At 50.0% G+C, this 24,197-nt stretch overlaps 12 protein-coding genes across 12 annotated transcripts; 6 read left to right on the top strand and 6 right to left on the bottom strand.

Moving 5' to 3' along the window:
• Window positions 1–1,078: 1,078 nt before the first annotated feature.
• ASPVEDRAFT_48444 (thiamine pyrophosphokinase-related protein) lies at window positions 1,079–2,097 on the top strand (the record flags this gene model as incomplete). The annotated part of the gene is made up of 2 exons (XM_040814009.1): window positions 1,079–1,119; window positions 1,176–2,097. The coding sequence occupies 2 exons, from the start codon at window positions 1,079–1,081 to the stop codon at window positions 2,095–2,097; spliced, it is 963 nt and encodes a 320-aa protein (XP_040661948.1).
• A 195-nt stretch (window positions 2,098–2,292) lies between these two features.
• Window positions 2,293–2,790, bottom strand: ASPVEDRAFT_48443 (DNA-directed RNA polymerase core subunit RPB8; the record flags this gene model as incomplete). Its single annotated transcript, XM_040814008.1, has 2 exons — window positions 2,293–2,398; window positions 2,459–2,790. The coding sequence occupies 2 exons, from the start codon at window positions 2,788–2,790 to the stop codon at window positions 2,293–2,295; spliced, it is 438 nt and encodes a 145-aa protein (XP_040661947.1).
• A 203-nt stretch (window positions 2,791–2,993) lies between these two features.
• ASPVEDRAFT_35550 (elongator complex protein 4) lies at window positions 2,994–4,653 on the top strand. Its single transcript, XM_040811018.1, has 2 exons — window positions 2,994–3,522; window positions 3,578–4,653. The coding sequence occupies exons 1-2, from the start codon at window positions 3,048–3,050 to the stop codon at window positions 4,294–4,296; spliced, it is 1,194 nt and encodes a 397-aa protein (XP_040661945.1). The 5' UTR covers window positions 2,994–3,047; the 3' UTR covers window positions 4,297–4,653.
• Window positions 4,344–4,643, bottom strand: ASPVEDRAFT_119263 (uncharacterized protein; the record flags this gene model as incomplete). The annotated part of the gene is made up of 2 exons (XM_040805678.1): window positions 4,344–4,525; window positions 4,586–4,643. 2 exons carry the CDS (start codon window positions 4,641–4,643, stop codon window positions 4,344–4,346), a joined length of 240 nt encoding a protein of 79 aa, XP_040661946.1.
• A 544-nt stretch (window positions 4,654–5,197) lies between the features above and the next one.
• ASPVEDRAFT_48441 (tRNA splicing endonuclease subunit SEN34) lies at window positions 5,198–6,127 on the top strand (the record flags this gene model as incomplete). The annotated part of the gene is made up of 1 exon (XM_040814006.1): window positions 5,198–6,127. The coding sequence occupies one exon, from the start codon at window positions 5,198–5,200 to the stop codon at window positions 6,125–6,127; it is 930 nt and encodes a 309-aa protein (XP_040661944.1).
• A 353-nt stretch (window positions 6,128–6,480) lies between these two features.
• Window positions 6,481–7,323, bottom strand: ASPVEDRAFT_120992 (RNase P/RNase MRP complex subunit; the record flags this gene model as incomplete). Its single annotated transcript, XM_040805844.1, has 3 exons — window positions 6,481–6,686; window positions 6,753–6,932; window positions 6,984–7,323. 3 exons carry the CDS (start codon window positions 7,321–7,323, stop codon window positions 6,481–6,483), a joined length of 726 nt encoding a protein of 241 aa, XP_040661943.1.
• A 1,018-nt stretch (window positions 7,324–8,341) lies between these two features.
• ASPVEDRAFT_181676 (putative oxidoreductase, 2OG-Fe(II) oxygenase family) lies at window positions 8,342–9,710 on the top strand. The gene is made up of 2 exons (XM_040808879.1): window positions 8,342–8,853; window positions 8,904–9,710. The coding sequence occupies exons 1-2, from the start codon at window positions 8,488–8,490 to the stop codon at window positions 9,606–9,608; spliced, it is 1,071 nt and encodes a 356-aa protein (XP_040661942.1). The 5' UTR covers window positions 8,342–8,487; the 3' UTR covers window positions 9,609–9,710.
• Window positions 9,711–10,143: 433 nt separating this feature from the next.
• ASPVEDRAFT_120816 (putative nucleosome remodeling complex ATPase subunit (Snf2h)) lies at window positions 10,144–13,095 on the top strand (the record flags this gene model as incomplete). Its single annotated transcript, XM_040805827.1, has 5 exons — window positions 10,144–10,580; window positions 10,640–11,131; window positions 11,188–11,626; window positions 11,673–12,665; window positions 12,712–13,095. 5 exons carry the CDS (start codon window positions 10,144–10,146, stop codon window positions 13,093–13,095), a joined length of 2,745 nt encoding a protein of 914 aa, XP_040661941.1.
• A 2,966-nt stretch (window positions 13,096–16,061) lies between these two features.
• Window positions 16,062–16,437, bottom strand: ASPVEDRAFT_35539 (uncharacterized protein). The gene is made up of 2 exons (XM_040811017.1): window positions 16,411–16,437; window positions 16,062–16,357 (listed from the first exon to the last, which is right to left on the bottom strand). The coding sequence occupies exon 2, from the start codon at window positions 16,336–16,338 to the stop codon at window positions 16,120–16,122; it is 219 nt and encodes a 72-aa protein (XP_040661940.1). The 5' UTR covers window positions 16,339–16,357; window positions 16,411–16,437; the 3' UTR covers window positions 16,062–16,119.
• Window positions 16,438–16,974: 537 nt separating this feature from the next.
• On the bottom strand, window positions 16,975–18,289 carry ASPVEDRAFT_157455 (uncharacterized protein; the record flags this gene model as incomplete). The annotated part of the gene is made up of 4 exons (XM_040808542.1): window positions 18,017–18,289; window positions 17,392–17,949; window positions 17,130–17,324; window positions 16,975–17,066 (listed from the first exon to the last, which is right to left on the bottom strand). The coding sequence occupies exons 1-4, from the start codon at window positions 18,178–18,180 to the stop codon at window positions 16,976–16,978; spliced, it is 1,008 nt and encodes a 335-aa protein (XP_040661939.1). The 5' UTR covers window positions 18,181–18,289.
• A 3,513-nt stretch (window positions 18,290–21,802) lies between these two features.
• On the bottom strand, window positions 21,803–22,735 carry ASPVEDRAFT_35536 (GMF family protein). Its single transcript, XM_040811015.1, has 4 exons — window positions 22,648–22,735; window positions 22,471–22,570; window positions 22,231–22,361; window positions 21,803–22,173 (listed from the first exon to the last, which is right to left on the bottom strand). The coding sequence occupies exons 1-4, from the start codon at window positions 22,648–22,650 to the stop codon at window positions 21,982–21,984; spliced, it is 426 nt and encodes a 141-aa protein (XP_040661938.1). The 5' UTR covers window positions 22,651–22,735; the 3' UTR covers window positions 21,803–21,981.
• Window positions 22,736–23,037: 302 nt separating this feature from the next.
• Window positions 23,038–24,053, top strand: ASPVEDRAFT_77955 (flavin adenine dinucleotide pyrophosphatase; the record flags this gene model as incomplete). The annotated part of the gene is made up of 3 exons (XM_040816464.1): window positions 23,038–23,121; window positions 23,189–23,355; window positions 23,426–24,053. 3 exons carry the CDS (start codon window positions 23,038–23,040, stop codon window positions 24,051–24,053), a joined length of 879 nt encoding a protein of 292 aa, XP_040661937.1.
• Window positions 24,054–24,197: the final 144 nt, after the last annotated feature.

Here is a 24,197-nt window from a genome sequence, read left to right as displayed (position 1 = left end):
TGGATGAGAGGGCGATTATTTGCAATCGTTGGAGCATATCTAGGTGGCTGATCCACCCCGATCGGGAATCGCATGTGAATCGGGGTCATACCAACTGAGTCAGTCAGGTCAAGTGCCCATGAGCTTGATCCCTCACCCACCTTCACCCTTTGTGTCATCAACCTCAATCTGTAGGCTATTATTGGCCTCGGAGGCTGAATTATTTCACATGTGTTTCTTCGATGGTGGTGGTTACCACTGCCCAGCATGTATCGCGGTTATCGGCAAAGCTACTAGTCGAAGATCATACTAGCCTCTCAAATCACCTACAACCTATTAGTATGGGGACCTTCACTCGTCCTATCATGCCCGAATGCATTCCCTGTCAAAATTGACATTGAGTGAAGGTGAGAGGGCGTAGTCAACATTGACTTCACGGACTCGCTTCACCTCCGTTTCATTCTGGTTTTATATTGCCAAGCCAATGATGTTATCGCCATCATAGTTCCAAATGCCAGGAGTAACAAAGTATCCATAGCCTCGGTCAGGTGAAGATGGTATTCACTGCACCGGTACCTGTTGGTATAGATGTATGCTGGGAAGCTATCGGAGGTTTCTTCCCTGTCGTATGGACTGAGACGCTTTACGGTTGATTGACTTGGATTAACAAGCAGGGCGAAAGAGAAGCACACCTTCTCAGCATAAACAGAATTGGCTATTTGGAAAGCACCACCCCAAATCAGCAATGGGGGAACTTACAATAAAGCCCCAGGGAGATCATACATCAGAGTTCTCATCAAGACCACTGAAGTACTCTAGACTCAGCTGATTTATGCGGGTGCTGGAGGCAATCGCAAACTCTGTAATAGTCACATATTCCAGCTGCAGTATTGGTTCGAGTACACCGCCATGTCGATGCAGAGCACAACAAGGGGTCTGTAGTTCTGGAAAAGAATTCGCCTAATCGGGAATAGGCGCACTGCCCCGCCTCCTGGGCCAGCGAGATATTATCCGCAGCGATATCGCACTAGTACCAGATCCAACGCCGTGAACACACTTGGACTAGGTCGAGCAGCTTCCTGCCCTGGTCTCCGCCACAATGGTTAAATCTAATCTAGAATTAGTTGATGAATGCGATAGGTTTGATCCCTTTCCTCTTCCGTTACCTCCCAGCCCGTTCCCTAACAAGGATATAGTTTCCCGTATCATCAAGATGACCCCGCAGCCTACGCGACCCATATGAAGAAATACCACTCCTTCAAGGTCAAAGGCTACGATGCTGTCCTAGGGCATATCTTAAACGAGGTGGTAGATCGATTCGATTGGCCCCCAGAGTCTTGGGCCATCGATCCCACCGAGCGAACAGTGACTCTGATCGCCGGTTCAACACCAGAAGAGCGAAACAAAGTGCTAGACCAAACCCTTGAGTTGGCAGTCAAGCAAGACCGCTTTGAGGTTCTGCGAGGATGGCGCAACGAAAAGTATCCAATCTACGGACCCAATGGGGAATATCTGCTTGAGTTGGAGCGGTCTGCCACTCCGCTTTTTGGGATCGTCTCGTATGGCATCCATTCCACCGCTTATGTTGAGGATGACGAGGGTCTGAAGATCTGGGTACCGAGGCGGTCGAAGACGAAGCAGACGTATCCAGGAATGCTGGATAATACTGTTGCGGGTGGGATGACTACCGGAGAAAGGCCATTTGAGTGTTTAGTTCGCGAGGCCATGGAAGAGGCGTCTCTTCCTGAGGATGTGGTCAGGGCCAATGCTTCCGCTGCGGGTTGCGTTTCATACGCATATTTGCGGGATAGCCGCGCCGGTGGTGAAACGGATCTAGTGCAGGCCGAGGTTGAATATGTCTTTGATATCAAGCTGCCTGCGGATGTTGTTCCGAAACCTAACGACACCGAGGTGGAGGAATTCTGCCTGCTTACAGTTGAAGATACGAAGAAGGCATTGGCCAACAGGGAGTTCAAGCCCAACTGTGCCATTGTCCTGATTGATTTTTTCGTCCGACATGGAATCTTGACGGCCGATAACGAGAAGGATTTCCTGCAGATCATAACAAGGATTCATCGCCGGTTGGAATACCCGACTGCGTCGCATGTTGCGAAATAGACAAAGCCAGTTTCCGGTAATTGTTTTCCAGGTATACTTTTATATTCTATTTAATAGACCCAAATTCCAAATAACGCCGACGCTGCAACCAAAGCACTCCAACGAGTAAACGCGACATTTCCTGGCCGTTCAAGCTTGAACAATGCCAAAGAAGACCGCAAGACCCGATATTTCCCCAGAGAAGAGATTCTTTCTTTATTTCTTGAGAAGCAGGTACACGTAATCTATGCGCAGAGGTGCGAGCTTCTTGTAAGGGCCTTCGAGGTAGAGCAGCAGACCGCCGAAGGAAACGAAAACCGCCCTATACCGTCATACATTAGCACATCCTATCCGTGCGCACTGCACCATGAAGCAAGCTTACATGTTCCCAGAAGTAGATCCCTCCTCGAACCGGTAGACCTTGCCGTGGCAGACATAATCGTAATCGTTTGCGAGTGTCTGCTCGCCCATACCGACTTCTCTCCAGCCGGTCTTTGCGCCGCTGTCTTCCTTGCCGTCTAGCGAGAGAGTCGAGGCGAGTGCCATAGAGAGCGACTCCCCAACGGTACAAGGGTAGAGCTCGGAGTTGACATCGAGTGTGAAAGTGGTGAGGGAATCTGAGGAGGTGGAGGTCAAACGGGAGACTCGGTCGTACTTCTGGTTGTTGATCCCGGTGATCGTGAAAGTATCTTCAAAGAGTAATGGGTCGGACATTGTGGCAGTATTGTATAGCCCGGTTCAAATGGTGGCGCAAGCAGGTGTGAATTGGTGGATGCTCAAAGGTCGAGGTGAGGTATGCAACAAAGGATAAGTCGTGAGGCGGTCTTGACCGACGGAGGAGAGAGCTTTTTTCTGCTTGGGATTTTAGCGTACCGCCGCCGCTTTTTATTGCCGGCAGCTGCCCCGCCGCAAATCTTCAAAAAGTATTCTGTGCTTGACAACAGCTCCAAGATTCTTTAATTACAGGCAAAATGTCTTTTCGCAAGAGAAACATAGGCTTGTCAACCGGGCCTGACCGTACACCGGCCTCTAATGCACCTGCGCAACCACACCGAGCCGTCCAGCCACCGCCGCCTTCGACACCCGGCGTGCGTCCCTCCCCCGACGACGGACGGCCGACCACTTCAACCGGTTCCCCGTCGCTTGACAACCTCTTAGCTGGGCACGGCGGGCTTGCTATAGGGAAGACACTTCTAGTGGAGGAAAATGGAACTACAGATTTTGCCGGGGCATTGCTCCGATATTACGCCGCTGAAGGAGTTGTGCAAGACCAGAGAGTGCACGTCATCGGCATGCCCGAGCAATGGGGTAGAACCCTTCCGGGTTTAATAGGACCTGCCGAGGCCGCAGATGAAAAGCCAGACAGACGGAAAGGAGAGCGCATGAAGATCGCCTGGAGATATGAGCGTCTTGGAGAATTTGGAGCGGGAGTCGCGGGCGCAAGAAGTAGGTTACCGAAGCTGCGTGGGCACTTGACCACAGTGTATGCTAACCAGACCAGCTCCTGCAGCAACACCAGGAGACCAGAACCCTTCATCTACGGACGGTAACTTATCCAAGCAAGAAGCCTTCTGTCACGCGTTCGACCTAACGAAACGCCTCACACACCCTTCCATCAGCAACATGACCTATATTCCCCTTGTACCAACGAATGAGCCTCTGCTCGTCACAATCCAAAAGAAACTCCAAGCCGCCATTTCCTCTAGTCCTCCGAACACCATTCACCGAATTGTCATCCCATCGTTTCTCAATCCCACATTATATCCACCCGAGGTCAGCGAACCTGAGAATGTGCTACCGTTTCTCCATTCGCTTAGGGCCCTCGCAAGCTCGCCCACATCTCGCATAACCGCCATGATAACAATCCCACTTTCTCTCTTTCCACGTGCTTCAGGTCTCGTGCGATGGATGGAAATTCTAAGCGATGGGGTTATTGAGCTCTGCCCTTTTCCGCATTCCTCCGATGCACTCTCAACATCAGGAGCCGCCACATCTCATGAGGAACCCCCACAAGGAATGCTCAAGACACATCGACTTCCAGTTTTACATGAGCGCGGTGGCGGGAGCGATCAAAATATTGGGCAGGATTGGGCATTCACTCTCAGCAGGAGGAAGTTCGAAATCAAACCGTTCAGTCTGCCCCCTGCCGAAGGAGACCAAGAAGCGCAAAATACGGCTCAATCCGATAAAATGCCCAAAAAGCAAGACCTCGAGTTCTAGGAAAGCGGAACTTGTATCGAATGGAGCAGAACACGGATGTGCCGAAGTCATTCTTCATGATCGGATTCGACCAGCATATTGTCCAGCTCGATTTGCTCGGACATGGCGGGGCCAGTATTGACCATCGTGCGAAGGTAATCCCTCCCGTAAGAGTCGAGCCCCGGCCTCGCGGACCTAACGAACCGAGAATGAAACCGGCTACCTAGACAAGAAGAGAAAGCAAGCCATGCTTTGGAAGTGTCAGTTGCGGAGAATATGATGACCAGGGGGGAACAGGCGGGGTAGCAACCTAGGAATAGTATTAGAGGCGTGAAAAACACCAGAAAAATAAGCAGGAAGAAATTCATCATAGGATCGACTGGATCGAAGCCAATAATGCTGTTCTGTTCTTTCTCTGCAGAGTGCCTGAATAATGCGGAAAGCTGAGGGTGCTGCTTCGGCCCCTCTCGGCGACCGGAGCGAGAGCTCGCCCAATCCGGCAAAGCGCGGTCTCCACTGGAATTTTCGTGTTTAAAAATGACTCCCACCAAATTTCTTCCTTGCGTTCCTTCATTTCACTCTCGAATTCACTAAAACCGGGATTTGCTGGTCAAATCCTACAGTGACTTTTATCTGTAATGTTCATTCGTTTTTGATGGTAAGTTCGAAGCAAAACTTTTCCTTTTCGCGCAAAAGATCAAATGATTATATAACTACTATAATCTGTCAATCCCCTGAAGCTCGCTATAATAATCTCATTAAAAGAGCACTACGTGATTGAGAAACGTATTGAAAATGACTTGATCTCTATTTCTTGCCACTGCAATTGGTCTACCATAACTTGCTTTCTGAGCGATATGCTAACATGTGTTTCCTATCGCTAGTAGTGAATCCGAATCCTGAACCCTGATCGTTACTCAAGATGAATACCAGCCCAGAATTGCCGGTCCCGATATCGTATATCGCGGGTAATTACTTTGTCTTCTCGGTCGATGCGGCTACGTTCTTGAGGCGTGAGCATCATATATGCGGTGTCCTGGCAGGGACTCTACCGCAGGCACCACAGCAGAATGTCTTCACGGGTCTGCCGTTAGAGCTGATGCCGGAAGAAGCAAGGCTCCTAGTGGAGAAGGGCGTAGCTTGCATCGTAGATGAGGTAAACTTCCAGAAACAGGGAATGCAATCTCTGGTTGAGGAAGACCGCAAGAAGTATCTCAAAGAACTAGAAGCGCAAGGCCTCGAGACTACGCAGCTTCAAGTGCGCCGCAAAGAGAAATTAAAGCAAGAGGCTATGAAAAAGACTGCAGAGAAGAAAGCTGCAAAGGCAAAGAAGACTGAGCAGAAGCAGCCCGCCACCGAGGCTTCTGCGGAAGATTCAGCCGTCGTTTCATTGTTCGATAATAGCCAGTCGTCTAGTCCTAGTCAAGTACCCTCCTCGCGCTCATCGACGATATCGGCCGCTGAAGCTATGAGGATCACTCCAGCAGTATCCCACCCTCCGCTTCCTCGGCAGCCGCCTGCAGAGCACCTTCTATCACTCCCTCAAGTGCCATCCTCGTATCCACTCTTCGCTCATCTTCACTCCAAGGGCTATTTCCTATCTCCCGGGCTTCGATTTGGTTGCCAGTACACGGCGTATCCAGGTGATCCGTTGCGGTTCCACTCCCACTTCTTGGTTGTTTCAACTGGCTGGGACGAGGAGCTAGACTTGATGACAATTATCACGGGTGGCCGACTTGGCACAGGTGTTAAGAAGGGATTCCTTATTGGAGGAGCCGACAAAAACGCTGAAGGTTCCGGCGATGCAGGCGCAAATGTCAAGGCATTCAGCATCGAGTGGGCAGGGATGTGATGCAAGCTACCGCACACCAGACTACCCTATCACTCCTGACGAAGTAGTCGTCCGTATCGACAGTTGCTTCCTCTCACGCGTGTTCGGAAATTCCAACCTCGAAGTGATTGAAAGCTTCCGAATGTGTTTTGGCTTTGGGCGCATCGGTTGCAGAAGCAGGTCATGAGACTATCTCGCCGCAAAGGCGGAGGAATCCTGATATCCGGCCTGTATACGGACAGTGCTGCGACTCAGCGCAATGACCTTTCTGGGTAAACAAGCGAGCACTTCCCGATCTCGCTGTGGACAAAATGCTTTACTTATCAATCAAGCCAAAGGTAGTTGGAATCTGACTTGAAAACCAAAAAGCATTCTCAAAGATACTCCACATTGCGCCACTTGAATTTCTTGTTGGCTCTGTCCACAGGTCGATTCTGAAACTGGCTGCCATGGAGCTCAAAGACGAGCGTCTTGCCTTCTTCAGCACGGTCTGCAGCGTTTTCCGGATTCATCTCCCCCGTCGCATTTGCATCAGGCAGCGGCACACAGAAACGAAAAACCGTTTGCTCCTTTGGAATGTCTAAACACCACCTCTTTAGTTTTGAAGTCCAGTAGTCAAAATAAAGTCCGGGAATCAAACACTCACTCTTGACCTCATCCCTCTCCGTGACAATCACAAACGTAAACTTCGTATCCCTAACCACAATTCCCTTCAACCCAACTCTTCCCGAGCACTTACTCCTAACAACCTCCATCTCTGCCCCATGGAAATCCGCACTAACCAGTTTGCTCCCATGCGAAAGCGCCGTGACCAGTTTCCCACTACCTCGTTGATTTTGCTGCTGCTGCTGCTGCTGCGCTCTCCACGCTGCAGCACCAGACCCCAGATCCAATATCTCCCTCATATACTCCGCCCACATCTGATTTAGTCCCTTGAAGGTCTCATATTTGCATTCTTCCTCGGGTAATTTGTAAACTCCGGACTCCCGTTTCTCGCGCGCAGACAGCGGCTTCGGCTTCTGGTGCCGGAGGAAGTACTCCTTCTTGCGGAGGCGGTGGAGACGACGTCGTGAGCGATTGTCGGCAGGCGTTGGAGAGGTTGGACGGAGGTGCAGAGGCTTTTGTTTTATGCGTTCTGTGAAGAGGGCTTCGGCTGTGTCTGGGGAGTGGGCGCGCTCGAGGAGGGTTTGCGCAATGTGGGTTTTGGACGTTGACATTTTCGTTTCGTAGAGGTCGCGGTTATTTTATCAATTATTTGATTTCGAGGAAAGTCCGCAGTACAATCACTGCATGGTGGGTGTGGTTTCGTGGGTTGATGACTTCAAGAGCTAGATGGTTGTTGGAGTTGGGTGCGGAATTCGCAGCGGAAATTTCGATCTCTCCGCCGCTTACTATACATTCCCGGACCTTGACATCGAGCCTACATTGCATTTTTGCCTGTATCGGTCTATTTCAAACAGGATGCACTGTAAATTTTTCTCGAACTTACGGCGCAGTTCAGCTTGTTGTCCTTGAGAGTCTGAAAGAATCGTCGCAAATATTGCCTTTGTTGCCGGTGGTGCTTTGCTGGTGAGGAACAAGTATATATATCTATAGTTCTCTGCGATACTTCTCAGCAGTTATGTGGCGTAATATTTACTAAGAAGCGATCTGGCTTACCTCTGCCTTGCTATTCTTCTTCTTCTCCCTGCGCGCTTTCTGGTGCTTCTTGGATTCGGTGGATTATCCGTTCCTGTTATTGGTCAACTCGGCCTAGTTGAAATTATTAAGAGAAGCACATATGAAGCTGTTATTTGAATGATCTAACTACGCCTTCGTGATTACAACGGGAGAAGACGGTAGATGCCAAAGCAGAGTGCTCGCCTTAAGCATCCAGACAAAGATTTTGGCAGTTGCGTCAGTCTCAACCGTTGAAAAGAAATTGGGTAAAGAAGCTTTCTGCAGCACTTTCCAGCTATGAACTAGCGCGACTCTACAGGTACATACCCTGGAACACTGGAACTCAAAGCCGTGGACAGGGCCGCGGCAGACAAGCCCATCTTCGTCCTTCTCTGAAATTGTGTTCATTCTCCAGGCTAAAAGCAGCCATGATTAGTAGTAAACGAGGTATTCGCCATAGCGTCACAAAAGAAAAACTCGCCTGTTCCTAGCGTTGGGATGAAAGGTATAAACAGGTTCTATATAGCTATGTTTAATGAGAACCACTGCTCTCTTCTCGTATTGACTTGGTCGAGTCTTCAACAAATAAAGTTTATATAATTGCCCTCGGCCCAAGTGCTTCCCCGCATCAACCACAGAGTATATAGTGTGCGAGATCATAGCGCATATGACTCCAACACATTCGCACATACTGCGAAGAGATCTGACTATAGAAAGAAACCATGCAAAAACAAGAGGATGCTTTCCCTGGGATCCCAGTCTTCCCCGATGATGTTCCAACCGCTCCTCTACTCCGTCTCTCACTGAAGAACCTACTTGCCGAGGATGAAGATGAGATTCAGAAACTGAGCAAAGCATGTGAGGAAATCGGTTTCTTCTACCTCGATATTCGCGATGCAGGCGAAGCCACGAATCTCCTAGCCGACGCAGACAAGCTGTTTGAAATAGGAACCGATTTGTTCGAGCTTCCTCTAGAAGAGAAGCAGAAATATGACTTCAGTGCTCAGAAGTCTTACTTCGGATACAAGGCACAAGGTGTTGGCGTAGTTGATCGGCAAGGCAATCTGGATCGAAATGAGTTCTATAATGTCAGCTGTGATTTCCCTCTCGTCATTTTTACTCACTAATCCCTGTACAGGTCTCGAAAGACGATATTATGGGCGTCTCTCAACCGCTTCCGGCCCCAGATATTCTAGAGAATAACCGAAACTCCTTCGAGTCTTTCATTCAGAATTCTCACTCTATCGTCACACTTATCCTCAAACTTCTCAACACCAGCCTAGGTCTTCCGGAGTCCACTCTCGCCAAACTCCACCGCCTCGAAGGTATAAGTGGCGACCAAGTACGCTTCGTCAAGGCACCTCCACAGCCCGTCGATGACCGCCGTACTGCGTTGGGCGAGCATACCGATTTTGGAAGCGTAACTATCCTCTTTAACCGCCTGGGAGGCCTCCAGGTTCTTCCTCCTGGTGAAGATGCAGAGTGGCAGTATGTGCGACCTCTTCCCGGACATGCAATTGTCAACCTCGGAGACGCTATGGTGAAGTTTACCAACGGGCTGCTTCGGTCAAATATCCATCGTGTTGTTTCTCCTCCCGGACAGCAAGCCGATAGTACTCGGTATAGCTTGGTTTATTTCGCAAGGCCGGAGGACGACGTGCCGCTGCGGCGGTTGGAGGGGTCTTCTCGGATCCCCGAGCTGGAAGAAGGCGTTGTGGAAGAAGCGATTAACAGTAAAGACTGGATTATACGCCGTGCACTGGGTCGGAGGATAGATGTGCCTGATATCGAATACGATAAGTCAGTAGGCACGGAGATGTTGAGTAGGAGGTTGAAGGTCTAATGTATCGTTTTATATTTACCTCATTCTTGATGTATCTATCTTAAATAATGTTCGACTTGGCTTGAGTGTAATATGATTTGTGCTCTGAGTTATCTCTTTGACGATGGACTTCCCACGCGTGAGTAAAAAGTGAGCCATCCTTCCTCTTGTTATATCTCACTTTTTCAACCATCCCAATCCATCCAGGCACTCATGAAGCCACAAGCATCGTTGCTCTTGGACTGGGATGTGTCACTAGTTCCTTACTTTTCTATTCGCCTCAACACATTTTCCTATTCCTCTCACACGGGTTTCAGGATTTTGTTTCCCTGTGTTTCCTCTATACAACCCCATCCAGGGAAACACATTAATCGACGTCGTGTTTCATGGCTGCCATTTGGTTCTATTCAAGATGGTTTTCCTACGTGTTACCATCCGTTTACCTTTACGCTCGTTCCTCTCCTCGGTTTTCCCCTCTTCTCCATATCACGTCAGTTCTACAAACCACAGGCATTGTGTACCAAAATGGAATTGGGATATCTTAACGATAGCGACGATGATTCGGCTCCCGGTAGCCCGCGGACCTGGTTTGAGACCCCGCCTAGTTCACCGTCTAGGTTTACAGCGGGATCAGAGATTACAACTCCGGGGAGTATTGGTAGGATCTAAATCTGCTCTCACCAAGACTCTGACTAACCTGGATATATTAGGAGTGGACGAATATTGTATCTCTCCCTTTAATTCTTCTTTCACCGAGACCCAGCTCTACTCGCCTCCTCGGGCTGGACGATGGCAGGCCACCAGGCCAAAGCAGCCGCAGGATAACTCTGCCTCCGGTATCCAGAAAAGAAGAAAAGCATTCCTTGATCATATCCGGGATGTCATTCTGCCACTGCTGAGTGAAAACAACGTCTTCGATCATCAGTCTGAGGAAGATATTACCGGCGATGTCGAAGTCAGACCTTACTCGTCAGTTGGTTTGCAGCCGGCCGGGTAAGTAGTGAAACCAAGTACATATCCTGAAGAAGCTAGCTAATATATCGGCGGTCTAGTCTTCAAGGTAGCCTTAAACCTTACCAACTGGAAGGACTATCCTGGCTATTGTATCTCCGTCGTAACGGCATCGGTGGTATTCTTGCCGACGATATGGGCTTGGGCAAGACTCTGCAAACCCTTTCTTTATTTCAGTACGTTAAAGACAAAGAGCGGGGAGAACACAAGTTCCTAGTTGTCTGCCCACTAAGTGTTTTGGATACTTGGATGTCCGAGATTTCTAAGTGGAGCACCGGGTTTACACCATTGGCATATCATGGAACGAGCCATGATAGACAAAACCTGAGAGAAACTTTCAGCCAGCCAGAAGGTGATCCCGCAAACATTGTCGTTACGTCTTACGAGACCGTCTGTAACGACTTGCTGTTCTTCAAGAAAACGACTTGGGCTTATGTTGTCCTAGATGAAGGACATCGCATCAAGAATAGTAAATCTAAGAGAACGCAAGGAATCTACAAGCTTCGAACAGACTATAAGCTTGTACTAACTGGGTATGTTGAGCCACCAAGCCTTTCATTTACAACAACTGACGTTGTGCCCATGGCAGCACTCCAATACAGAACGACCTGACTGAGCTCTGGTCTATTTTACACTGGCTCTACCCAGACGTTTTCGTTCCTTCGACAGCGGAACGGTTTGAAGACTCGTTTTCTCTAAAAGAGGGGAGGTTTAACAGCAGCTTTGTTGCCAACGTTACACGCTTCTTGAAGATAGTTATGTTACGGAGAACGAAAACATCTCCGGAGATTGGCCTGGACATTCCGACCAAGAAGGAAAGTATCCTCTCTGTGCCACTGACAGAATTCCAGCTTGGCTGGTATCATAAAATCCTCACAGGGGTGGAGAAATCGATTCTCCTGGGCGAAAGCTCACCTAATTTTGAAAACTTCGTAGACCTAACGACAGATGAGTGGGAGCGTCCTGGGGCTGGGAATGCTAAACGCAAAAGCCGCATTACTACCAACACCTTGATGGAATTAAGGAAGGTAGGTTTAGCATTATCACCAGTTGATGCATTCTCTAACTTTTCAGTGCTCAATTCACCCCTACCTTCTGGTCGATGCAATCCCTGAAGAGTGCGAAGATGGAAGACATCTCATTGAGAGCTCCGGGAAGTTTATCATCCTCGAAAGGATGATTCGTCAGTTTGTCATTGTCGAGCAGAGAAAAATCATCATCTTTTCGGGTTTCGACCAAGCTTTAAATCTGTGTGAAGATGTTCTGGGTATGGAAGAATTCAAATCATTCAAACATGTCCGGCTGGACGGCAGTACTTCTGCCCCATGGAGGAACCTGTCCGTTTTCCTATTCCAAAATGATCCCCGTTACAAAGTGTTCCTTCTGTCAACTCGAGCTGGCGGAGAGGGTTTGAATTTAATCAGTGCATCAACCGTCATCTTTCTTGATGATGACTGGAATCCTCAAGTGATGCGGCAGGCTGAATCAAGAGTTCATCGTATTGGGCAAACCGAGCCAGTCAATATTATTCGTCTTCACTCGAAGGGGACTGTTGAAGATCAAATACGCCGACGCCTAGCGAAAAAGGCGTACCTAGCCGATAGAGTGATGGAGGGTCTGGGCAACGACATATATCACCCAATCGACATTGATGAGACTTCAGAGTGTGAAATTTCCTTAATGCCAAATAGCGCAATAGTCCCGCGTGCGTTCGGTGCTACAGAATTGGCGAATTTAGATCTCGATTCCATTATGGACTCGTGTGCTCTTGACGAAATCAATGTGCAAGAGATGTCATTTTCTGAAAAGAAAGCACGGCTTGAAAGACCGGAATCGGTGAAGACGAATATTTTCAACGGACAGAAGGTTGACACAAGTTCAAGGCGGTTCTCTGTCTATGAAGACACCATTCTTGAAGTGTCGAGGGCCTCACGCCGTATTGGCAAGTCCCGGGTCGTGATGATAGGCGAGTGGGAAGTCTCAAAGGAGAGCATAATGTCTGTGACGAGCCCTACCAGGGCAACATTTCCCAAGATTGGACGAAAAGTAAAGAAAGAGAATGAGACTGTAAGTACATGCCCCAATGATACTTGCAAGTCCTAACTGTTCCTAGGGCTGTTTTATATGCAACCGCCGTAATCCGATCAACTGCGAAATCTGTACGCGATCTTTCCACGAGCGATGCCTTGACCGCAACGACTATTGTTACAATCTGAAGGGGACAAGAATGATATGTCCTCATCACTATTGTTGTGACTGTGGGAAATCTGCCACCCAGGCAGGTGGACTACTGTTCGGGTGTCTGAAATGCCCACGGGCATATTGTGAAAACTGCTTGGATTGGAATAGCACAAGGTTCGTCGGGGGCAATCCCGAAGCAGAGGCCCGGGGCTACTCGCCTCGAAACGCATTTTTCATCGAGTGTGGTGCTTGCGCATCCGGAAGGAGGTCTTTGGGTACAGAGGTGGAGTTGAAGAAGCGCGCCAGGCGCTGCTGAGTGCTGACCTCAGTCTGGAAGTTATTGGAGATTTTTTCAATTACTTTATTTCAAATGGAAATACTTTCATGTGCATGATGGTATTTTATTTACTTTTGTGGTACACAATATGAATGGATGGACAAATGGCCGAATGCACATCATTCCCAAGTAAACCCGATCCCTTGCCTTCAAGCCTGCTTTCCAGGCCTGATCACCCGAACAACTCAGGTGGCAACCCAAGACGGGGATGCACCAGATATGCAATGCGATGCGGTGCAAGATGACTACACGCAGATTGCAACCTCGAATGGGAACATGGTATCCCGCCATGCTGTCAAACCTTCACATCGGCGCTCGGTTGAATATCCTGGGCTTTGCAGGGGTCCAGTTCGGCCGTGCGGTGGCAACGCCAGTATTCTGGCAGCGGAAGGTATCCGTGAAACGGGGCAGGCGTGGACAGTGCATTGCAATAGAGTTTCATGTGGAACTGTCGAATATCAACACCTTCCGTATTAAAGGCAAAGTATACACTGCCAGAGCTCCTGCCTGGTAGGGCAGGAGCATGGGGCACGGCACCTTTACTGAAGTACCAGGCGTTAGATACCCAATGCTCAACCAGTAGCAGAGTAACTTTCAAATGTATACTTTCCTACCAGTCACACAAAAGAAACAGTACAAACCCAGCCACCAGCTTCTCATCCGACGGTCCAAGCATCCAGAATCCTCCGAGAAAGGTTAATTCTACTGGAGCTCCCTTCTACACTTCTTTTTACTTTTCTGCTGCCCTCCACCATCATAGCTCAGTCTGATCGCCGAGGAAGCCCCGTGTGTCTGGGCGTGGTCCGATCCCTGTTTCTTCACGAATCTGACTTTTGGTTTTCGTCATTGTGGGACATCCACATAGCACACTACCCACCATACCTTTCGGCTGGATAGTATGACGATGATAATCATAAAGGAGATAAGAGGTGGATGAGTTACCCAGGTTGAGTAGGAGCTGCGCGGCCGCCCACCCCGCATGTTGGGTTAATGCATTAGTATGCAGAGAATAGAGTGGCGTCTAGACTCGATGGTGTCCTAATAGTCTGCTAATAGGTGCCCAGTGCTGCGATCCGCGACGCTCACACCACCTTCTAACAAAAATAACCTACTGGTAAGACAAGTCTCTTACCCGGAGGCGTCGAATCCCGGGCTCTCCGAGACAATGACATCAAACGGAGGGAAACAAAGTCAGACATCCTTCTCACGAAGGAAACCTGCGAGAAACAGCGGCGTTACATTAACTATGGAAGGGCAATAAATGGATGGGGTCATTGTAGGCTGTCGGACAGGCCGTACCGGAAAACGGCCTGATCGAGTAAGAACTGGAACTGGGAATGTGACGGTCCGGTCCGTGGAGCAACCCACGGTTCAGGATTCCATTATTCCACAACCGGCGGCACAAGAGGAATCGATAATAGTCCGGGTCTCGAGTTATACATCCTTTATCCCCAGCCCCGAAATGAAGCTTATCTCAATTCCAATCGGACAGGTTCGAAGTATCCGCTGACAGCTGACAGCTGATAGCTCACAGTCACCGGCTGGACGGTATGGCCGTTGGCGCCGTCCACGACTCTTTCCTATCTGGGCAGTAGGCAGGAGGCCCAGGAAAAGGAGAATGTCCGTGTCCTCCGCGCCGGCTCCATCTCGGTGGCCTGTTCACATTCCAGTTTTACAGCCCACCAAACCGGGAACCGAGCACACCACACCAGACCAACGACTGCCAGTGCCAACAATTAACCTGAGAACACGATCTTATTCCTGGGGCTTATTCAACCGCGAAATCGCAATCCATATGCAATGACGATCATCCTCGGGGGCCAACTGCCTGCCAATGCCACTGTCCACGGCCATTGCATGAGATTGTTCCCTTCCAGCCAATCTGCGTCGATATGACACATAACGGCGTTGGATTCAATCCTGCAGGCGCATCCTCCCTCAGGTCGAGAAATTATTGAGTCCTTCCTTCTCACTCCCGGTTTCCCGGCGTCAGTTCCCCAAGAAGAAGAAACCTCCGTGCAGGCTGCGGGAAGGGACATCGATATCCACCGGTTATTTCAGCCTGTCCTACCGGGTGCTTTTCCGCCCTGATGGCCTGTTGGGCCAAAGACTCGAAGGATAGACCAGGATCAGATCACCCCGTCGATCGTTGCAGACTTCTCCCCAGAACGAGTGCCTCACTCAGAAATCACGATTCAGAAATGGCCCAGGGCTGTCAGTCTCCTTAGTCGTTGAAATTAATGTCGATAGTCCTTTTCCTAGATCTGACAAGTGACAATAATTCAGCCCACTTTGGGACCGGAAACCATTTTTTTGTATCCACTTCCACCTTAATTCTTTTTTTCTAACGGCCGGGCAAACCTCGGCATGTCTGAAATATGAGTTATCGAAACACTTGGACATGCTATTGGTAGATTCTACAAAAAAGGGAAACGAATCACTGCGCCGGAGATCCTCTATTTTGCCCTTCTTCATCTCTTCATTTTTTGGTCGACGGCCGTTGTTCAATAATTAATATGTGCAATAATCAAGACTATTGATTGTTGTCCTGCCCATGCCATGCCACGCCACGCACGCATTCCAGACTTCGGTCCACTACCGAGGTTTACTTCGCCTTCTTCACAAAGTTTCCTTATCAGTTCATATCCTTTATCCAGGGAGTCTCCTTCCTTTAACAGCCTTATTCCAAATTTGACTTTGATTGACTTCAGGGTTCCAGGGACAAAGCTCCGTGAGTAAGGGAGCGAGCGGCCCGCAAATCCCGCCACATACCGTCCATGCCCGTACCTCATGGTTGGGCTCCTTAAATAGAATGCTCTAATTATGGAAAGAATATAGTTATGCCTCTGTTAAGGGGATGGTTACAGAGTAATTAATTCTATTCTTAAAGAGAAAATAAAGTAAATCACAAAAACACCTGATAAGCATAAGCATTCTTGGTGGCGGTCTTAACTGTACAACAACGTACTACTGTACATAACTCGTTACTCTTATTTGTGTAATTTATGAACAGAGCATAATCCCCAAAACCCACACACAAAAGAACCTGCAGAGTGCAGACGCCATCCTCATAGCCACCGGCGCCAGCAAAACCGCCCAAGACCCGCCGGGGTTGGCATTGGCATTCATTCTAAGCGGGGCTGTGGACCCCCCAATTAACCGGGGGCTGTCAAACCTGTCAGTGTCTGTCGGTGTCAGTCCAGGCCTGTCAGTGTCAGTCATGCCATGGGCCCTGGTAATGGTATGCGCTCCCAGGGATGTGGACTGTGGACGGCCACTGACTCGCGCTCTCAGACCGCTTGCCATTATTCATTAGCCGCGGGTGGTCCAGGATTAGATTAGTTTTTTCTCTCTCTCCCTCTCGGACCGTTGGAAACCTAACCTTGTCGGTATGTAGTGGTGGTACCAGACCTGACCGGCGGGTCGAGCTCGACGCATTCCTTAGGTAATATTAAAGTTCTTGGGAATGGTATGTGGGAAAAAGCCGTTGAGTGACGCGTGATAGATCGATTTGGGGAAACCCTTGCAGTGGCGAACCTTGCTTGAATGAGAGGAGGGTTTTTTTTTTAATCCTTTTTGAAGGACGGTGCATGTTTAGCGTAGCAAAGGGCGTTGGATAAGGTTTGCCTTCGGTCGAGTTCAATATCTATCATTATGTCTTACTGTGTATCTGGATTTACAAGCTAGAGAAAAAAAAAGTGCAGTGCTAACGGCTGCTACTGTCAAATTCGAGTCATTATCATGCTGTGCTAGGGAGACGCTCCGCTCGCTCCATCGGTATCAAAATATCAACAAAATCAATTCCTGAACTGTGCAGTTGTATGAACCCAGCGGGTCTCTCAAAAAGGGTGCTTTGCTGTTAATCTGCTCCACTAACTCTAATGCTAGCCAGTCTCTCCTCCACTCGTCGCACTATCTCGGGGTCTGGCTCCGGTTTCTGCTTTTTGGGCCTGTGGTATGTTAGTCACACAAAAGCATAGACCATGTGGAAGGGGTGCCAGGGGGCAACCTACGGGTCTCGTTTGGTTTCGGCACACTTCCCCTGCCCGCAATTGGAACAGTTCTTCTCGCCCGACCGGTAGATAGTATCGCACTGGTGACAGATGTACCGCACCCGTTGACGCGGCTTTTTCCAGGTCCTTGGGGGCGGCTGGAACGGAGGTTCTGCGTCACCGGGATAGCCATCGGGATATTTGTCCAGTTTAGGTCTGTGTAAATGTTAGTCAAGTTTCTATGTAGATTCGAGCTTTAGGGTAAAGTCAAGTCAAGACGTACGGATCGCGAGGACAAATCTTGCACCGGATATGCTTGCAGCTGGCGCATTCAGTCGAGTGAGGAGCAAAGATCGTATTGCAGCGATGACAAGTCCGTCGTACTCGCTGCCGAGCAGGCCTGCGGATGAGATCCTGGCCGCCGGTTCGTGAGGGGAGCGTGAGCTTGTGCTCTTTCGGCTTGGGTTGCACAGGCTGGCTCTTCTGGCCGATGATAGTCTGCAGCGCAGTCTCGGTCCGGTCTTTCTGGTCCTTGGGCTTCGCTGCGGGGTGACGCGGGCACTTCTTGCAACGGACGTGCTGGCAGTTGACGCAGACCTTGTCGGGGCCGAATGTGGTCTGGCAGCGGTGGCAGGTACGGCGGACGCGCATGCGGATGGTCTTGGTGACACGCTGAACGGGCACGTCGGTTGCTGCCTTCCACTCTCCAGGTTCCAGAGTCAATCCATACTTGGCAAATAAAACGCGGGCCTTCTCCTCCTGGAGCGCACCCCAGTTGGAAAACAAGGTCGGTTCAGGGGCGGGTTCGGTGGTGGCCTTGGCTTTTGGCTTAGGTTGCGAACTATATTAAGTCAGTACAGGGCAGAATACCAGAAAAAAAAAAAAAATATGAAAAGTGAAAATCATACGCAGGTTCTTTGCTAGACTCAGGCTGAGCCGGGGCAATAGTTTCCTTTGTGGCCTTAGGAGACGACTTGGTCGATGAAGTCCTCCTCAAGACGGTTCGCATACGGCTAATCACCTTGGACAGGCCATCCTGCTTGTCCTCGGGTTTAGAACCGGGAGTCGACATATTTCGGATGTTGTGTTGTTGATGAGTCGAGAGAAATCAATGGGTCGTAAACGGTGAACCGGGAAAGTCCTCTTGGTGGTTCGCCAAATAATCGTTCGCAGGGGGGGGCGTGTAAGCTAGACTGCTACCATGGCGAGCGCCCGTCGACAAAATCAAATACCACGATTCACCACGGTCGGACCCAGAAGAACAATTCACAAAAGATAGCGACGGATGGGAAGAGTCGCAGAGGCGGATTAAATCAGTTGAGGACGCACAGGTCGAGTGCAGGCGAAGTGGCAGGTCGCACGGGGTTGTTGTGTCCCAGAACCAGACAGTTGGGAGACAGACCCGACCAGGCGGACGGACGGTGAGAGAAAAAAGGACCACACCAGAGGGCCCGCAACGCAGCAGGCAGGGAACACGGGTGATTGGGCCGAGCGGCGGTCAGACCTGAGCAGTGGAGCTGGTCTGTGAATCCAGTTGGGGGAGCCTGTTTGAGGTAAAAGGCGAGAGGCGTAAGAGTATGGGGATGGAGTATTGTCGTGGCAGCAGCCGAGAGGCAGCTGGGTGTCGACAGTCCGGATGGCGAGTGAAGAAACGAAGGTTCGAAGAGTCTCACCGCAAGCAGCGGGAGCCGAGCGATAAATAGAAGCCAGCAGAGTTTGGGAGGAGGCATTGGAAGCTGGGGTTGGAGAGCCACCATAGACACCCACTCTTGTTACCGGCGGTATTGACTGGTACTGTAAAGTTGGGTATTTCCACTTCAGGCATCGGCGGGGGAAAAAGCAAAAAGACGCCCTCTAGTCACTTTCTAGCATCGGCTCTACTTCTCGAACCGGCAGGACCTTGTCGCGTCCTCCTCCAGTCCAGCCGGGCGGTTCGGTGGCCTTGTTTACTGGGTCTGGCTGTGCGATCCGCCAGATCCAAGCAGAAAGAAGTAAGAACCCTGGGCTGTCCCTCGCGTTGTCCATCCACGGCCCACGCTCTGGCATCCGAACACCGAGAAAATGGGATTATTGCGACTGGCGGCCCCAAAAAATCAATTGTATCGGCGCCTGCTATCTCCCCCCTGTCGGCGGGCATGAAGCTATTCAGAACTAGGAAGTACACGGCTGTGTGGAATGCAGTTGTTTCTTTTCGCTTGCAGGGTCTCATCCCCGCCCAGTCATCGTGAAATCAGACGATCCCAGGCATCCCTGTCACTCGGCGAGTCGCGCCCATACAAAACGGTTCCTTTACGCGCTGAAGCCTGAAGCCGACAAGATCCGATGATTGCGCTCGACGGCCGTTGCAAACTTGCAATTTCTTTTTACTTCCCCCATCCAGTTTGCCAATCGAGATCAGCATTGTCATCTTCATGAACCATCCGTGGAACCACGAACTGCCGCTGGGCAAATTGCTGGCTGAAACGTAAGCTCGCAGCCCATTCCTCTGGCGCAATCGTGTTGGGTTTAGCCTATGCATGATGCACGACAGAAAGGCGCCGGCGGACGGATGACGGAATGTTCTCACGCAATCAGAAGACACGAGGAAACGGCTTCATGCATCCTCTCTGCAGTTTCACCGGTCGAAGGGCTTGATAACCGATCCGGAGGAATTGACCGTCGAAGTCCCGTCGAAGGCTAGAAGCCCAATTCACGACAGCTGTCAAAATACAACCGTATAAAGTACATATACGACTACGTAATTATCCTTTGAGCAGGCAGTGCATCCAATCTACACCGATGTACGGATACAAAGCTGCTATGACTGCGCTAAGCACTTCCCACGGGTTGGCTCAAGAGTCAAATCGTGCTTGAAACTGTGATGTCGACGGGCGGTACGACCACCAATGATCGCGGCATCTCCTCACCCTTAATCTACCGAGGTGTTCCCACGCTGGTGATTGAACTTTGAAGCATCGCCACTTCGGCGATGATAACCGCCTATTCGTCATCACAAGAGTTCGTCAACCTGGCCCTGGGCCCAGCGACAGGGGTAAGACAGTTCATCCCATCGCATCGAACTCTTGTCCCCACCGGTGGGGTTCCCGAGACGAAGCGCTGGTCAGTGCGAAGGAAAATCGCTGTTCCAGTGTTACTTCAGGTATGCAATGGGGCAAGGCGTCCCCAAAGGCGAGTATACTTCCAAGTCCAAACGCCAGACTCGCATTCCAAGGGAACATGAAAGGGCTCAAGGGCCATATGGAAGAGGGTAGACTCATCCTTCGACGCAACTCTCCTATAAAGCCGGAACCCAATCACACGCCGCCACCAGCACAAAGCAACGACCACCTGGCACCGAACCGAAGGGCCTTATAATAACAATGATTATTGTTCTTATTGGCAGGGGTCAGCACCACACCACCTCCCACCACGGGCCCTGTGGGGCAGTAAGGTCCTGCCTATTTGGTATTAGACAAAGCCATCCTGGACTGGCCTTCGATCCGCTGTGGGGGGCCGGTAACACACTTGTACCAGCTGTCAGAACAAAGTTTGGCTGCCTCGAATTTTAAGTTTGAGATTTGATTTGGGCCATTCTTGTCCACTTCAATTTCACACGGGACAATCCTCCTGTTCCTTTTTTCTTTTTCTATTCTTTCTCTTATTAATAACGGTCTGTTCCTCGGCCCGTCTCAAACACCGATGCACTGATGCTCAAGCCATATGCAAATCACGTAGTATATCTTATCATTCTCATCAGGAAACTGCCCCGTAACGCCGTTACATCCACTTCCGACGTTTATCCGTTGGTGCTGTCTCAGATCTATATCCCCGGCGCCTACTTGTCAATGAGCTGGACATGTACGGTACTATAGAAAAGCACATTCAATCCCTATCATCGACAAGGACTTCCAATATCTGCATCATGCCCAGCATTTTGAGACAGGGGGGAAGCCAGTGTCCTCCGTACCTGGCGCTTATGGAAGTCGCAAGTCTTGAGACGCCAACCCTGTTTAACTTCATGGACGCGGAGCTTTCCCGAAGGATGTGACATCAGTAGCTTGCCATCGGTCTCAGCAGAAACAGGGGTCTGCAGGTGATGTTGTAACCAACTGGAACACTGAATGACAGTTGCAGGTAGGTAGTAGGGCTAGTTCAGTTATGCCCCGACTATGACTTGGGTAGCAAGTACAGGTGAAATATAACTATATTGCAAGCAATTTTAAAATCATGTCAGAGCTATATTCATGCAACTGCAAACACTGGTTATTTATAGTTCGTACCGTCGGAACGTAAATATATCTTCCTGTTTATATCAACGTAGACATTCTAGTGTAGACAGCGTCCGTATGTAAAGAGGAGACTACTACCTGTTCAAAAGTCCTGGATTGACTCGCTCGTTCCCAGACGAATTTCTTTCCAGGAAATGCTCTTTTTCGGATCACGTCTTAACAGAATCTATGCACTTCTTGACCTATTCTACCAACTGATTTGCAGAGCCGTGTCAACCATGCTTTATGCGCCGTCAACCTGAATCTTAATATCCCTCTTAAGGAAGTTTATATTGCCTGCACTTGCTGCCACTTGATTAGATGCTCACTTTGTGAAAAGTCCTTTATAAAGTCGATATCAAACCATTTCCCTTTGCTAGTCACCAACCTAGCACTGGCTAGTGGATTGGACGCCGACACTGGGGCATAGCTACAGTACAAATCAGATGGTTCCTTTTTGTTTTTGTTTTGTTAGTGTGTTAAAACAGTTATCTTTTTTTAAGTATGGGAATGTCAGATCGACCCTCACAGCGGTCAGTCAAATCACAGCGCCAGCTTCATTCGATTCCCAATCCAACCAAATACAGCCGCATACTTCTATCCTCCCATTGGTACTTCCAAGCTGATCAATCCTCGCTCTGCAGCTTCGATTCGATAGATATAATATCCTCGTCGCTCTCAACCTCGATCACACGATTAACCTCTGCAGTGTTCCGCATCAGTTCCACGGCGCCAGCATACATCATTCGCTGGGTGGGGTTGCAATTTTCAGGAAGGTAATAGAGAAGGACGTATGGGACGGAAAGACGACCGGAACCCTGTGACTAGTTAGTACGGGCATCGACAGCACTTCACTCGAGATTAAAGATACATACCAGGGTGAGAGGATAACTGAGGAGGATGAATCGGGGAGACGACTCTGGAAGCTCATCGGCTAGATCTTCCATCTTGGTGTAGACCTCGCCATCTTCAGCTCGGATTTCTTGGCTTTTTGTGTCGACAATGTCTGTAGGCGATTGTCAGTCTGCACTCTTCATGCTCGATGACTGTATAGAGGCGAGGCGATATATTATCCGATTGGATGCTGGAGCGGATTTGGGTGAATGAGGACCTACAAATCAAGGCTTGCGGTTCCTTAGCCCGCGACGTTCCCAGGCGGAATTTACGGAGCCTCTCTTTGGTCTCCGGAGAGAAGGCGTATAATCGTTCTGACGACTAAAGCGCGGAGGGCTCGTCAGCAAATATTTCGATTCATGTTACAGGTGAGCTGTGCGGGGCAGTTAGTCACTCACCATGCTGTCTGTATGTGATATCTCGATGAGAGCGAGGCGACACTTAAATTTCTCTAGATGTTTAGGCTTCTCCAGCTAAGAGTATATCGTGGCCGCAACGACGGAAATGAAATAGAACGGTCAACGTTGGGTTGCTGAGTGGAATGCGAACGCGGAGTTCGATCACGTCGTTCAGGCACCCCCACCTTGCGGCGAGAAACTCAACCCCAACTTCGCTTTCTTCGCCCGCCCTTGTTCCTGTTTTACTCTTCACCTCCCTTCAATCATCTCTCCATGTTCGCTCGACTCACTCAGCTCACCCGACATCTCTATCGACCGCCCTTTACTCGCCAGCCAGCTTCATTCGCTTCCCCGTCTCCCTTGTCTCCCTCGCGTGCGCTCTTCCCGAAAATGACATCATCCGTCCCTGGTACCGGCAAGACGATACACACGGCGGCATGCCTCATCATCGGCGATGAAGTGCTCGGCGGGAAGGTGGGTTATACAGATTGAATCTATCCAAATGAAAATGCAGAGGCTGACTTATGGATACGCCCTCTAGACCGTCGACACAAACTCCGCTTTCTTCGCGAGATACTGCTTCTCGCTCGGAATCCAGCTCAAGCGCGTGGAAGTCATTGCTGACGACGAAAGCGAGATCATCGAAGCCGTCCGCCGCATGAGCACTAATTATGACTTTGTCGTGACCAGCGGTGGCATTGGCCCAACGTCCGTTCCCATACAACCACACCGATACATCTACCCCTACTTGCACAAACAAAAGCTAACACCAAAACAGCCACGACGACATAACCTACTCCTCCATCGCCAAAGCCTTCAACCTCAATCTTAAACTACACAAACCCGCCTTCGATCGCATGAAGGCCCTCTCAAAACCCCACCCCCTCCAGCCCGCCTTCGACTGGGACACCCCGTCCCCAGGCCTCACGGCCAAGCTGCGTATGGTGGAGATCCCGCACGACGAATCTGTCCCACTCGAGCAGCAGGCTGTCTTCGTCGCAGACGACATGTGGGTGCCCATCGCCATCGTCAACGGCAACATCCACATCCTGCCTGGCGTGCCGCGGCTCTTCGAGCGCCTCCTTGAACATCTTCGACCTTCGCTGCTCCCTAGACTAGTGAACCCCGAGGGCAAGGGTATATACCGGTACTTGTTTAGCACGCCGCTTCCGGAGAGCGCGGTTGCGCCGTATCTTACGGATCTAGCAGGGAGGACGGAGGATAGGGGTGTCAAGGTGGGAAGCTATCCGCGGTGGCAGAAGAAGCGGAATACGGTTACGCTTGTGGGAACGGATAAGGAGCTTTTGGATTCGCTTATCCCAGAGGTTGAGCAGAATGTGCAGGGAACGAAGGTTGATAGGGAAGATGAGTTGGATACCCCTTCTGATGATGAGGAGGCGAAATAGATGCTTTTTCCAGGCTGTTTGTTGGTTGGTTACGGGTTAGATTGCGTTGAGATAGGGTCTAAGTAGAATCTTTTGGGTTGATTGCCTTCCATAGCAGTCTGTAATACAAGCTCGATAAACATGTCTCTGACAACTTCGTGTCTT

Source organism: Aspergillus versicolor (assembly GCF_001890125.1).
Source record: "Aspergillus versicolor CBS 583.65 unplaced genomic scaffold ASPVEscaffold_1, whole genome shotgun sequence".
In the NCBI taxonomy this organism is placed as follows: Eukaryota; Fungi; Ascomycota; class Eurotiomycetes; order Eurotiales; family Aspergillaceae; genus Aspergillus; species Aspergillus versicolor.
The sequence above is the reverse complement of the archived record's forward strand: the minus strand, read 5'-3'. Positions and strand labels throughout refer to the sequence as shown.

Coding starts and splice junctions, on each gene's coding strand:
- ASPVEDRAFT_35539 (XM_040811017.1), bottom strand. CDS start 16,338: ATGACTGACACTGACAGGCCTGGACTGACACCGACAGACACTGACAGG.
- ASPVEDRAFT_35536 (XM_040811015.1), bottom strand. Junction 22,362..22,470: donor GGAACCGCAAGCCTTGATTT/GTAGGTCCTCAT, acceptor AATCGCCTACAG/ACATTGTCGACACAAAAAGC. Junction 22,174..22,230: donor TCAGTTATCCTCTCACCCTG/GTATGTATCTTT, acceptor AACTAGTCACAG/GGTTCCGGTCGTCTTTCCGT.
- ASPVEDRAFT_35550 (XM_040811018.1), top strand. CDS start 3,048: ATGTCTTTTCGCAAGAGAAACATAGGCTTGTCAACCGGGCCTGACCGT. Junction 3,523..3,577: donor GGGAGTCGCGGGCGCAAGAA/GTAGGTTACCGA, acceptor TAACCAGACCAG/CTCCTGCAGCAACACCAGGA.
- ASPVEDRAFT_181676 (XM_040808879.1), top strand. CDS start 8,488: ATGCAAAAACAAGAGGATGCTTTCCCTGGGATCCCAGTCTTCCCCGAT. Junction 8,854..8,903: donor ATCGAAATGAGTTCTATAAT/GTCAGCTGTGAT, acceptor ATCCCTGTACAG/GTCTCGAAAGACGATATTAT.